This window comes from Monodelphis domestica, chromosome 6, assembly GCF_027887165.1.
Source record: "Monodelphis domestica isolate mMonDom1 chromosome 6, mMonDom1.pri, whole genome shotgun sequence".
Classification (NCBI taxonomy): Eukaryota; Metazoa; Chordata; class Mammalia; order Didelphimorphia; family Didelphidae; genus Monodelphis; species Monodelphis domestica.
The window spans coordinates 88133487-88148236 of record NC_077232.1 but is presented as its reverse complement, the minus strand read 5'-3'; the positions used below and the strand labels follow the sequence as shown (position 1 = coordinate 88148236).

General features: G+C 37.6%; 1 protein-coding gene across 1 annotated transcript; it reads left to right on the top strand.

The window, feature by feature from the left end:
• Positions 1-446: 446 nt before the first annotated feature.
• S100P (S100 calcium binding protein P) lies at positions 447-6086 on the top strand. Its single transcript, XM_001372106.4, has 2 exons — positions 447-651; positions 5522-6086. Exons 1-2 carry the CDS (start codon positions 514-516, stop codon positions 5669-5671), a joined length of 288 nt encoding a protein of 95 aa, XP_001372143.3. The 5' UTR covers positions 447-513; the 3' UTR covers positions 5672-6086.
• The last annotated feature ends 8664 nt before the right edge of the window (positions 6087-14750 follow it).

The window sequence follows — 14750 nt, the reverse complement described above, 5'->3', positions numbered from 1 at the left end:
TGAGTATCTGGAATAGAATTTCATTCTACAATTTAGGTTGGAATAATAAATGGGAAAAGAAATGGATTTTTCTGAAATTTCTAAGCTAACTGTGGAAATATGTTCTGCATGACTTCATATGTATAATGGATGTCATATTTTTTGCCTTTTCAATAGGTATGAGAGGAGGGAAAAGGAGAGAGACCTTATAGAACTGAAAATTACAAAAAAAGAAATTATAAGAAATTACTAAGCTATATCATCTCCAAGTTGGGGGGAGGTTATGGAGGAAGAGAGATGGTTTGGATCTTATAATTTTGGAAAATTCATGTTGAAAATTATTATTACATGGATATTGGGAAAATAAAATATCTTTGAATTAAAAAAAAAAAGAAATTACTAAGCTAACTGATAACCACCCACTTTGTCAATATTGAGTCTTGGCCTATAAAAGACAACATGAGTCTCCCAGCTCCAACACATCATCAACCAAACCTCTTTCTAGAAGGAAGGGAGTTCAAGGGCATAGACAAGATGTCGGAACTGGAAATGGCCATGGGAATGCTCATTGATGTCTTTGATCGGTACTCATCGACTGAAGGCAATAAGGACACTCTGACTAAAGCAGAACTAAAGACACTAATTGAAAAAGAGTTCCCAAACTTTGTTAAGGTAAGTGCTTATTACTGAGTTCCATGGAGCAAATGCACTTTAAGTCAGGAGAGCTGGTTCCTAATCTCAGATTTGCCATTATTTGTATAACATATCAGTTTCTGGGTCTCAGAATCTTTATCTGTAAAATGAGATGGGAGGCAGTGAGGAATGGAGTACTGGATGTTGAGAAATGAGTTTCTAATTTCCCTTCCATCTCTATGTCTATGATTCTATGAAATTGACAATTCCTGACCTAGGGAAGGTTGTACATCTAGAATTGTATTGCTCGTGCTCTCTCTCTCTCTCTCTCTCTCTCTCTCTCTCTCTCTCTCTCTCTCTCTCTATCTATCTATCTATCTATCTATCTACAAAGCCTCTGCCCTATAACAATAAAATCGTAGATTCACTCTGAGTAAGTTTGAAAGTTCTTTATAAATGTAGGGATCTTATAGTTACTGCTAGAATTATTCCTATTATTATCCTCATTTTACAGATGAGGATTAACTGAAATTCAATAAAGTTGAAATTTTTCTGACATCCCAATGCTAATAAATGGCAAGGCCAAAATTAGAATCCATGTCTTTCTGGCTACAAGATCTGAGGCCAGAAAGAGGACTGTTCCTGACTGCAGTCCCAGCACTTTATCCATTATACCATCTAGCTGTTCCTCAACTTACAGATGAAGAAACTGAGGCACCTCAAATGGGAAATGACTTTTACTCAAGGAGTGATGAGATTTGAACATTGATCTCCTGGCTTTTTTGAGCCTTCTACAGTATTCCATTTTTAATACTTTTTCATTTTAAATACTTTAATACTTTTAAATACATTAAATAATACATTTTAAATACTTTAATACTTTTTCATTTTAAATACCATCCATTTTAACTTCATCTTTCCTAGATAAAAATACTATGCAAGAAAAGGATGTCCCAATATACCCTTCTTCTACTTCCCAAGGAAAGGTTGCTCTGATCTTTAACCCCTTGGAAAACCCTTTGTCTCTGGCTACATATCTAAGCCTCCTAACAGCATTCTTTCTTTCTTTCTTTCCTGTTTTCATCTCAGGCTGCTTTAGCCTGGGAGCTCTCAGTCACCCTGGCTGGTCTGTTCAATTTGATTACTGCCCTGGCTCCAACTGTCTTTGCTTTTTCATATGTCTCTGGGGTTACGACAGAATACAATATCATTTCCATTCTCTGGGAGACATGCATATGTATTTCCATCCACATCATGTTAAGTACCTTACACCACCACTCTGCCCCAGTCTCCACCTGCATTTGCCCTCTTGTTTCCAGGCTCCTGACTTTGGGGTGATTTTCCTCTAGTCTGGAATTTTAATTCTATTTTATGGATATTCCTTACCATAGTCTCATGGGGGGGGGGGCAATATCATCTGATCGTAGATTTGGAGGCAGAAGGTCACCTAATGAATTTTCCGAAATAGGGAGAAAAAACAGGGCACTAAGAACATGAGGGTATTTCTTAGCTGTTATGACCCTAAACAAGTCACTTAACCCTAACTGTGCTTCTACCTTGGAACTAATACTCAGTATTGATTCTAAAACAGAAGGATAATTCAGAATTTAGAAAAGCTTCATAAAGGAGATGGGGAATGGGCTTTGAAGAGATTTAGGGATTCCAAGAGGTGATGAGGAAGGGGTGCATTCTAGACATGAGGAGCTACCTATGCCAAGGCAGGGAAACAGAAGATGGAATACCATTCACAGAGAACCACTAGCAGGCCAATTGGACTAGAATGTCAAGAGTGTAAAGGGAAGAAATATGAAAGAGTAGACAGGCAGATGGGAGGATTCTGAGTGCCAGTTTTGGGGTTTAGATACCAGGCTTTAAGGTTTACTAAGAGATTTATACCTAATATATCATTTGAGTATCACAACAGTCCTGGGAGGTAGGTATTTCTATCTTACAGATTAGTAGAGTGAGATGCAAAAAGCCAAAGCAAGTTGCCCAGTTAATAAATGACACAGGCAAGGTTCAAATGCAAAATTAATGCACCTCTACTCAGCTGACCATAGATTATATTTCCTAACAAAGTTCTGGCCCTGGGGAGTTGCTTGGATTTTTATGTAGCTTTTAGTAGAGCCCTCTCTAGTTCCAAGTAAAGTGAGGAGGACCAGATGCCCTGCCTCTACTTCCCTCTGGATCTTCCACAACAAGGAGCCAGTGAAAGTGTTAAAAGAATAAAGTTGAAAGAAACATGGTATCAAGACCTGAGAGTCTTTTCTCTTGCCCTTTGTCTTCCTTGTCTATATATAACTCAATTTACCTGCCTTGTTTTCCTTGTTCTGTTCAATGAAACCTTCCATCAAGAACCTTTTGGTTAAAGAAGCCATCTATGTCTTCATTTCTCTCTCTGCTGCACTCTTGACTTTTCTAAGGTCTTCCTGGACTATGTTTACAATGCCCCCTTTCCAAAATTCTTTGTTGTATTTTTCCTTTAGAACTTGTGTGCAGACAGTATCTTTCTCTCACCTTATGTTTGTATTTCAAGCACTTAATATAGAGCCAAACACTTAATGCTAAACAAGTGGAGGAGACCTTGTGTTCAGGGGGGCTTTGATGGAGAATACATTTTGATGAGTCCTACCAAGTTGGGAAAGCTTCCTTCATTTATGAGCCTAGTGACAGATTTGTTCTCCCTCTCTGGGGACCAGCCTTTGCCATTTGTGGAAACATCACCAGATTGGCTGCAGGATAATGAATTTTTGTTTGTTTTTTACCTTTAATCCTCAAAGAATATCTGGCTAAGCCATGTGACTCATGCAGGTGGAAGTAGCTCCCACATGGATAAAATTACAGATCTTTTGAAGTTGTTGTTTTATGAAAACCCTTACCTCCCATCTTAGAATCAATACTGTATATTGGTTCCAAGACAAAAGAACTGTAAAGGTTAGGCAATGGGGGTTAAGTGACTTGCCCAAGATCACATAGCTAGAAAGTATCTGATGCCAGATTTGAACCCAGGACCTCCTGTCCTTAGGCCTGGCTCTCAATCTACTGAACTACCTCGATGCCCATGATCCTGGAAGTTTTAAAGGCAGGGTGGATCCTGCCTCAATGGAAATCAGGCTTCTTATTTCAGAATATTCCATCTCTTTCCTGTAAAATGCACCTAAGATGGTATTTTTAAATATATATGGAGCAAACCAAGCAAGCATTTCTCGGTGTTCACCCTCAGGGACCAGGGTGGGGGGAAGTGTCTTTTAATTTACTTCATAAAAGCTATCAAGTCTTTCCATCCGTTTATTTCCCCCCCCCCCCCCTCAGGTAGCTCCTAGACCACCAACGCAATAAGTATATTTGTTATATGTCATTTCTGCCATCTGCTGGCGATTTGCAAAATTGCCTCTTTGAATTCTCTATCATTATGTGGGGATCACGTGTCTAGTGCCATATTGCAGTATTCTCACCAACTGAATTTTAGAATGCTAGCGCTGGAAGGGATTTAGGACATAAGATGCCAGAAATAATGGAATTTACAATATAGAATATTCAACCTGGAAGGGGCCTTAGAACAAAGAATATTAAGGCTGGTAGAGACCTTATCAATCACTGAATCAAGCATTTATTAAGCCCCCACTGTATACCAGACACGATGCTAGGCTCTATAAAAGCACATATAATACTAAGGCAATGCTTGCCCTCAAGTCCCTTAAATTCTTAATCTTAGAGAAAATTACAGCCAAAAGAGATGTTAAAACATATAATATGGAATATGAGAACTGACAAGAGACCTTGGATATCATATCCTCTCCCTGGAGAAACTGAGGTACAGATAAGTTTATATCAAAATTTAAATGCCTAGAAGAAAGAAAATTGAAAAATTCATCAGACACTTCCTAGCTGGGTGACCGTGGGCAAGTCACTTAACCCTCATTGCCTAGCCCTTACCACTCTTCTGCCTTGGAACCAATAAACAGTATTGACTCTAAGACAGAAGGTAAGGGTTTAATTTTAAAAAAAAAATAAGGAAAGAAAATTATAAAAGTCAAAAAGCTATGCTTAGTAATCAGTGGTATTCTTTTTCTCATTGTTATTGAACTTTATTCTGCCTATGACACCAGAGAAAGCTCCTTTCTTTAGCTCTAGTGGGTGAGAGCTTACCTAGTAGTGTGTATGTTTCAGCACCAGCAGAGACTAGTGAAGATGATGCAAGGGCATGAATTGCCTTGGGAATCCCTGTAGAACCTTCATTATCTGTCTCCACCCAAATGGTCCTTGGAATATGCTCCCTTATATTTTTATAGTTCCTTTAAAGTTCTCATCCTATCTCCTTACTAGATTGAAGCTATATGGCCTTAGACAAGTCATCTCACGTCTAGTCCTTAGTTTGCTTCTCAAAAAAGATTAAAGGATGAGATAATAAAATCTTTAATGTTCCCTTCTAACTAAAATGGCCCTCTAGGTTGTTCATGCCTTCTTTCTAAAAGCAAAAAAAACTGGGATTTGGGAATTTTGGCTATTTGATAATAAACAAATCACTTTGATTCACAGTTTCTTTATCTGTAAAATAAAAAGAATAATATTTACCTGCTTCATTGGACTGTTGAGAGGGAGGTATTTTGTAAGATGAAAAGTGCTTTGGAAATAACAATAGTGAGATTTGGATAGTTTTTCAAGATTAACACAGTTCTTCCCACACAACAACCCTGGTAGATAAGTGGTATAATTGGCCATTCCTCCCCACCTCCTACATTTTGCAGATGAGAAGATTGAAGATCAGGGAAGGAGAGTTGTTACTAAGGGAATGTTCAAAGAAGGACAGCCCTTGCAGCCTTTGGCAAAATCATCCCAGAGGACAAGTCTGTCCTTGCTATCCCTACTCCTGTCATCCTTTCATCCAGCTCTTCTTTCTTTCTTTTAGAATTCTAAAGATAAAGATGCAGTTGACAAACTTTTCAAGAACCTGGATGACAATGGGGATTCTCAAGTAGACTTCAATGAATTTATCATCTTCGTGGCTGCCCTGACTTGTGCCTGTCATAAAATTTGTCATGAGAAAGGACCCAAGTGATTTTAACCAGCTAACCACAGATGACAGAATCGTGCTGATTGGAATAATGTGCTGTTTAGAATTAAAAGGCTCTGTTTGATAACAACTCCCCTGACTCCTTGATTTTCTGTGTTTTCATCCTGCTGAATAACAGTTCATTGCTTTTGATCCCAAATAAGCATGTTTGGGTTATTTCAGTCTCAAATTTGCTTTTTCAAATATCATTTAATGGAATTTCTTTCACAGGTAGGGTCTTTAGAATGTGAACAAAGACTAAAAAGCCATTGTAGAATTTTTTTAATAAGTTGGCAAACCCCATCAATAATATCAGCGATGATAACATAGAGGATGTAGAAAGTGGAATAGTTTTCATCTCTATCAAACTGGTATAAAATGTTCCTGCTTAACATGGCAAACTAACTTTTTGTGTAATCTTAGACAAGTCACTGAACTTCAGTTTCTTCCCCTATAAAAAATTAAACAAAATAAAGATGGAAACAGAACTGGGATTTTTTTGTTTGTTTGCAGTTCAGGGGTTTTTAAAAAATTAATTTACTATTTTAAGTCTTTTCTTTTAAAAATTTGAGTTCCAGGTTATCTCCCTCCCTCCCACATCCTCTCTCACCCACTGAGAAGAGAAGCAATATGATATCAATTCTACATGTGAAATCATGCAAAATATATTTTATATTAACCATTTAATTTAATTTAAACCATAAAATAACCATATATTAACCAAAGCAAAAAACTGAGGAACTGATGCTTCAATTTGCAGTCAGAATTCATTAGTTCTCTCTGGAGATAGAGACCATTTTATCATCATGAGTCCTTTGTATTGTCTTGAACCATTGCATTGATCAGAGTAGCCAAGTCTCACAGTTGATCAGTATTACAATATTTCTGTTGCTGTGAACATTTAGATCAGAGATTCTTAACCTGGAGTCTGTTACCTTGTTTTTGGCTTTTAAAAAAATAAGTATCATGGTAACAATATTTCATGATAATTGATTTCTTTATTTTACTATATGTTTTGTTTTATGCATTTAAGAACATTAATCTGAGAAGGGCTCCATAATCTTTACCAAGCTTCCAAAAGAGATCATGACACAAAGTTAGGAACCTTTGACCTAAGTAGACAATATATTGGTAAGTGTTTAACAACCAGCTCTCCAAGAAAAAAAATGCACCAAAACACATTTTTTATTTTAATCTAAAATATTAATATTTTCTCTATCACATTCTGAAGTCTAGATAATTAGTCAAATAAATTGAGCCCTGATTTGTATCTTGCCAATTTCAGAGATGTAAACATTCATTTTCAAAGTTTAGCAACTAGCTTTATGAGACCACTTCAAGCTATATCTGGCGCACACACAAGCTATATCTGGACTAATACTCCTCTAGTCTAAAATTCTGTAAAAAAAAAATCAGATAACAGTAGTAAATATGTTTAATGATGACACTCTTTTCTTCTTTTTTTAAATTCAAAGCTATTTTATTTTCCCAATTACATGTGATAATAATTTTCAACACGTGTTTTCCAAATCTATAATTATAAGAGCCAAACCATCTCCCTTCCTCCCTTTCCTCCTCCCACTCTGAGCTGGTAAACAATTTGGTCTAGTCCATACAGGCATTATCATGCAAAACATGCAAAACATACTTCCAGGTTGGCCATTGTTGTAAGAGCACACTCATACATAACCAAAACCCCCAAATAAGACCGTAAATACACTGAAATGAAAGATTGTATGCTTTGATCAGCATCCATCCAACTCCAACATGCCCCATCAATAGTCCTTCAGAATTGTCCCAGATCATTGCTTTGCAGAGAGCAGCCAAGTGTTCACAGTTGTGGTAATAGAATCTTTTTCCACCAGGGGGTGATATGGCTGTGAGTTGAAGTGGTTTGCTCTGACACAGAGTAAACAGCTAGCCTGTAACCTCTTATCTGAGCATAACTTTGTATCCTGTGGCTCAACCTTAGAGAGTAGACAAGTTTTGTGAAGAAGAAACTTTCTCTGCCCCGACACTTTTACTTCCTCACTTAGCTTACCTCACTTTCTCATTATTGCTCTCAGGGGACTTAAAGCTAGACGGGATCTTGGAGATAACCCACTTCAACACTGCTGTTTTATAGAAAGGGAGGCCACACAGCTATTCAATGGCAGAGCTAAAACAAGGAAGACTGTCCAGCTTCAGAGCTGCGATCTCATGGCTTAAGGAATCCAAGTCTCTTGACTCCCAGGCTAGTAGAATTTTACATTCCAGATCATTAGTCTAGGGGACTTAAATTTTCAGAGCATTTACCCATTGGGTATTAGCAACTTCTATATAGCAGGGCTTGATTTATTATTTTATTTATTATTTAGACTTAAGAAAGTGATAGAGAAAATACAATGCAGATTGACCTTAAAGGTCCTTTTTTTTTTTGAGAGCTAGTTGTTAAACATTTACCAGCATATCCCTGATACATCCACTCTGCATGTTAACAAATTCAAGAGTCAATGTTCATCTTCAAATTAGGAAGATGATTATCTATGTATGATAAGATACAAAGTAGCTCTATGTTTGAATATGAGAAAATGGACAAGCTTGGGAAACCCCTCATGGCATTGTATAGCAGTGATGGCAACTTCAGTGATCTGGCCATAGGGTGGGTCATCTTGTTTCCTAACAAAGTAGTAGCTAATCAGTGATCAATTCTGGGCTTTTAAACTTGGGAGAAAGTGACCATGAAATGTTATAGTTTTTGAAAGAAAAACTCTTTAATAGGTGAAAAATGAGAATAGCCATTATATATAGAAATATAGATATTTTTATACATGCACATAAATATATGTATATATGCATTATATATAAATATATTTATATATCTTAAATGGGGATTGGGGGAAGTCAGTTTTTAAGGATTCAGAGAAAATGTTTTCAGCTCCATGGCCTAGAATTCTGTCACAGAACTTAGACAGAAATAGGAAGCCTTCAAGATAAAAATTCTGAGTACACAAACACAACCAACTCCTATAAGGAAGTTTAAAAGATCTGAAAGGACAGAAGTAGCCTCATCTATTTGGCTTTTAAAGGCCTCTTCAATCCAGCTTGCAGCCCACTTTCTAGGCTTATTGCATATTAATCTCCTTCACATATATTTATTTCCAGTCCAATAACTTTTGATTATACACATCAGTCTTTTTTTCCTACTCTCTGCATCTTTGCAGACTGTCCCTTGCTTCACTGAATCTCTACCTTCCTTCCAACCTCTGTTCAATGGCTACTTCTTCTAGGAAGCTTATCTTGATCCCCCCCCTTAATTCCCAGTGCCCTTCCCACCAAAAATGATGCTGCTTATATTTTCTAATTAACTCAGTTTATTAAGCCTATTGTTTCCCCCAATAGAATGTAAAGTCCTCAAGAGCAAGGACTTTCTTCTTTCCTTTGTATCCCAAGCACCTAAGACAGGACCTAGAACATTCTAGGCACTTACAAAATACTTGCTGAACTAAATATATAGGGAATCAACTTGGGTTTTTAAAAGATAAGCCCTGGAGATAGAAAGGAGGACAAATAATTTAGTATAGATTCAATAGAGTATCATGGCCCTGTGAAAATAATTTTTGGAATATTAAAACATAGAAGCCTCAGAATACTGATGAATGTTAAGGACAACAACAGAGGTTTTAAAAATTATGTTGGAGATGAGATAATAGATGATAGAGGATAGGCAGAACTATTTAACTTCAGGTTTGCTATTACAAGGAGAAAGAGCTTCACACTAGGAAGTACACACACAGGAAATTGTTTATGGGGGAAATAAAACCCAAGATAAAGTCAAAGGTTGAAAGAAAGTAACTTTCTGTTTTCATTGAATTAGAGTCAACAGACCCAGATAAAGTGTATACCAGAATAGTGTATTTTAAAAAAGATGAAAGAAGGGAAGTTTTGAGCCCCAAGGGAAGCTTAGACTGTGGGGGGGGGGGAGGAAGAGGAGAACCCCCTTCTCAAAGCAGGGTTCAGGGGAGACAGCAGATGTAACAGGTTGACTCAGAGAGAGGAGAGGGGGTTTGAAGATTTCCCCCTTCTTCCTTCCCTCCTTAACTAAAGCCACTCTTTCCAATTCACTCTTGTCCCTCTTGTCCCCCCTCCACTACTTGAGACCACATAGTCTCTCCTTGATCCATTCAGTCACATTCAGCTTGGGGAACAGATAACTTTAATGTTAACTCAATCAGGTAATACAAAACGAATAATGGGTAGAGAAGAGTGGGAAAAGGAAAGTGGGGAGAAGGGGTCCCTGTCTCTATCTAAACCCTTTTCCCTCCCTCCTTGAATTTTGGGGGGAACTCGGGCCTTGGCAGCCTGAGCCCCCTGAGAGAAAGTCAGGTTGACCCACCCCTGGGCAACAGGAGCTGAGGTAAAGTCTGCTCAGGCTTCTCTTGAGAAAGTCCCTTCAATTGGGAAGTGCTGGGGGGAAAGATATCCAGTCACCAGCAGGAAAAATAGATAACCCTCAGGAGAAAGTCTTTTCCCCACCTTCTCTCTTTGGCTTCTCAAGACTGAGAGACCCTCACTGTTCTCCAAGCCAGAGTCTTCTCCTCCTCTTGATTCCACTCCTGGGATCCCTTCCCCATTGAGGTGATCAATTTCACATACTCTTCAGTCTGGCACTTTTTCTCTAGTGCCAGCCTCTGTCACAATATTAAAAAACATGGTTAATGTGATTGCTAAGCTGCTATTATTCAGTTCATTTATTAGGACTTAAGAGACCCCTTACAAATGAAACCTCAGGTTATTTCAGATTTAAAGGACTTTGTGAACTAGGATCCACTCAAAAAGCATATCTAATGAGCTTCTACCAATGTTTCTTGTACTAGACTGACCGGAAAACCCATTATTATGGGCTACTATTATCTCTTTTAGAGGTGATCAAGCAGAGGCAACCAAAAGATATTAACTCTATCAGTACAGCAAAATAAGTCAATGAAAATTTATTATGTGTCTCTTATGTACATGTACTACACTAAGCATTGGAAATGTGACAAGATCTCTTTTACAAGCAAGGGCACATTTTCCTACCAGTTACCACATACAGTTTCCAAAGAACTCTCATGGAGGAGAACATATTTAAGGAACTCATGACCAGAGAACATTCATGAAGGAGCAGAACATGCACAGGCAGGGAACACATATGGAAGGACAACTCATGTCTCTAATGTTATAGAGACAACAGATACCACCTGCTGATATAATAGTACTGCTCTTTGTTTCTTTCTGCTACATATATTTTTTTCCACACAAGGCATCTCACCAAAGCTACTGTTGCTACCTGCTGCCATAGTTAGTTAATAAGTGGGCAATGCAGCTTCTTTGCTAGGCTACTAATTATAATAGCTAATAATAGCTAACATTTATATAGTGCTTACTGTGTGGCTGGCAAGCACTGTGTTAAATGCTTAAAAAATATTGTCTCATTTGATCCTTAAAACAACTCTGGGAGAAAAAGGCTATTATTATCCCCATTTTATAGTTGGCGCAGACTGAGGCAAACGGGTTAAATGAATTACCCAGGGTCACACAGTATTAAGTGTCTAAGGGTAGATTTTAACTCAGGTCTTCCTGACTCCAGCTTGATGACACATATAATTTAGCTTTTCCCCACTATAAAGAACAGTCTATCTTGTTAAAGTCTTTATCTTATTGTCTTAGGGGATCACTTTAGTTCTTCTGTGATGAATTCTCCAACCAGAAATCCTTATGCATTTATTATTGTACAATCATTTTTTAATCATGTCCATCCTTCCATGGTCCCATTTGGGGTTTTCTTAGCAAAGATACTGGAGTAGTTTGCCATTTTCTTTTTTAGCTCATTTTACAGATAATGCAACTGAGGCAAGAAGGGTTAAGTGACTTGCCCATGGTCATATAGCTAGTAAGTGTCTGAGGCCAAATATGAATTCAGGATGATGAATCTTCCTGAGTCTAGGCCCAACATTCTATCCACTATACCTACTACTAGCTGCTGAAAGGAAAATTGTTTTATTGCCTTTATATTAGTGATCATGAACCTCCATAATCCTTTGGCTAATTAACTGCAATTATAATTTTTAGACAGGTACCTAGTCATTAAACTAACTCTGAATGGAATATCAATTATAATTGCAGAATATTGCCCATAGTATTGGAAAGGACGTAATTTGGCATGTTAGAATATTATAGCAATTAATTAAATTGAAGACTTCTATTAGAGAAATCAAAGTTTTAGGTCAGTGTAGTTCATTATCTAGGGAAGCTGAAACCCAAGTAGGAGTCAGATTCACTGGGAATGGTGAGCATATAAATGGCCTGATGAGATCATGTGAAAACAGCTTTGGTGTGTCCAGATATTGTTTGATCCTTTGCAGATTTAATGCCAACAGTAGGTTCCCCAAAGTATTATGGCCAAGAAAGGTACTTTGACCTGAGTAGTATGTTCTGGAGGATTAATTAAATTTTCTTCTCTTAACCTTGTATCAGACTTACAACTTCATGTCAGATGTTCCAAACATTTGTTACTGAACACTATAGCACGTTTCTTAACATCCTGCGTACCTTCTGCTTTGTTAATGACTTGTGCTAATTAGCTATCGCAAACCTATAAAACACATAGGCTGGGCATGGTGACACCTCCAGCTGTAATTTACCCCAATTAAAGTTTGGATCTTCAGCTCCAAATGAGGGCTCAGAGATTTCCTTATTTCTAACACTGCTTCATTTATGCATGTTGTCTGCCTTTCTAAATTGCTCTTTCACCTACTGACACGCAAATTCTCACAATGTGAACTCTATGTGAAGTCTGAAAAATATTTAAATTCATAATAGATCAAACGGCTAGCCTGATGCCACTTCAGACCAAGCCTGGGTCCCCTTCAAGAGCGTTACCCAGGTTCAAAGCTACATTTAGCCATATTACCAAAGACTGTGGTGGAGCTTGTAAAGATTAAAATTTAGGAAACTGAGGCAAGATAGAAATTAGTTTCTCTTTGCAAGGAGTATTATATTTTTTTATAGATCTTTACATTGAGGCGAATAGCCAAATTTTCCCAGATAATCATCGTCCTGTATTGCTGTCACTGTGTACTCTCAGTTCTGCTTATTTTTCTGCATCAGTTCCCATGGATCTTTTCAGCTTTTTTCTGAAATCATCCTGCTTATCATTTCTTATAGCACAATAGTATTCCATCACCAACATATACCACAATTTTCTCAGCCATTCTGCAATTTCCAATTCTTTGCCACTACAAAAAGAGCTGCTATAAATATATATTTGTACAAGTAGGTCCTTTCCCCCTTTTACCTCTTTGGGATACAGACCCAGTAGTGATTTTACTAGATCAAAGGGTATGCCTAGTTTTATAGCCCCCCACTTTTTAAATAACCTTTATCATCTATCTTAGAATGGATATGGAGCCATAAGGGCTAGGCATAGGGATTGAATGACTTACCCAGGATCACACAGCTAGGGAATGTTTGAGGTCAAATTTGAATCTGGGACTTCCTGACTCTAGGCCTGGCACTGAGTGCATCTTATAAAATAGTTTACATTCTACTGGTTGAATACAACCAGTATACAGATGAGAAAGTAAGAATTCATTTGAGGAGGGAGAGATCACTAACAAATCCAGGTGAATCAGAAAAGGCTTCCAGTAGGAGGTGAGATATGAGGTGAATCTTGAAAGAAAGTAGGAATTTTAAGAGAGATTAAGCAGGAGTGGCTTCCAACCATAAGGAATGGGTAGTAAAATGGCAAGGAGATAGGAAGTGATAAACTACTGTACATGGTCCTGGGACTAGCTGGTAAGTCAGGCTAGCTAAAGTTCATAAAGGGAAGTAATAAAAAAAGAGTGCACATGAAGCTATAAATTTGCTCTTTGTTATATAGATATATATATATTTGTTCTTTGTTTTATATATACATACTTATATATATATATATATATATATATATATATATATATATATATATAATGTGGGGCTTCTAGGTAGTACAGATGCTTAGAATCAGGAAGACTTATCTTCCTGAGTTCAAGTTTGGCTTCAGAAACTTATGAACTATATGACCCTGAGCAAGCTGCTTAACCCAGTTGGCCTCAATTTCCTCATATGCAAAATGGACTGGAGAAGTAAATGGCAAACCACTCTAAGATTTTTGCCAAGAAAACCCCAAATGGGGTCAAGAAGGGTTGGACATAACTAAACAACAATACATTAAAAAATAAAAGTAATAAAATTATTTAAAAATTGGTAATGATAATATTAGTCCATTTCTGTGCCCCCTTCTGAAATTGGTTGTCTTCATCCAGTCCCACATTACAATCTGTCTATTCACCATTTTGAACTAGATGTCCCTTAAGCCTCTCAAACTCAGCATGTATCTTTTCCCTGAAACGTATCTCTCTTCCAAAATTCCCTGTTTCCATAGAGTGCAGTCACCCAACTTTATGACCTTACACATCAAATCTTGTTGTTTCTATCCTGCTACCTGTTGTATTTGTTCCCGTCTCACTACTGTGCTACCACTCTTGTCCTCAGTCAACACCCTACCTCAGACCCTTATCATTCTCAGATTATTTCAAAAGTCTCCTAATTGGCTTTCCTGCCTTAAATCTCTTCCAACTCTAATCCACATAGCAACCAAAGTAATTCTCCTAAAGTCTAGTTCCAACTATGTCACTTCCTACTCTATAAACTCTAGTGGCTCCCTATTACCTCTAGGACCAAACATAAGCTGTTCTGCCTGTCAAATTTTTCACAACATAGCTCCTTCCTACTTTTCTAGTCTTCTTACACATTATTATTCTCCAAGCACTCTATGGTCCAGCGACACTAGCCTACATACATTTCCTCATATACCACAACCTCATCTGCTGTCTGATTGCCCTTACCCTGATTAGTTCCCATGTTTGGAATTCTTTCCCTACTCCCCTCCTCCTCATAGAATCAATCCTTGACTTCCTTCAAGACTCAGACCAAAGGCCTTTTCTAATCCCCTCAGCTGCTATTTTTTTAAGTTAAAGTAGTTAAAACTATTTTAGTTTAAGATTGTCCAAAATCAGTCAGTAGCTCA

What these genes read in the sequence shown, in the direction of transcription:
- S100P (XM_001372106.4), top strand. Translation starts at nt 514, where the DNA reads ATGTCGGAACTGGAAATGGCCATGGGAATGCTCATTGATGTCTTTGAT. An exon ending in AGTTCCCAAACTTTGTTAAG is followed by an intron (nt 652 to 5,521) that starts GTAAGTGCTTAT and finishes TCTTTCTTTTAG; the next exon opens with AATTCTAAAGATAAAGATGC.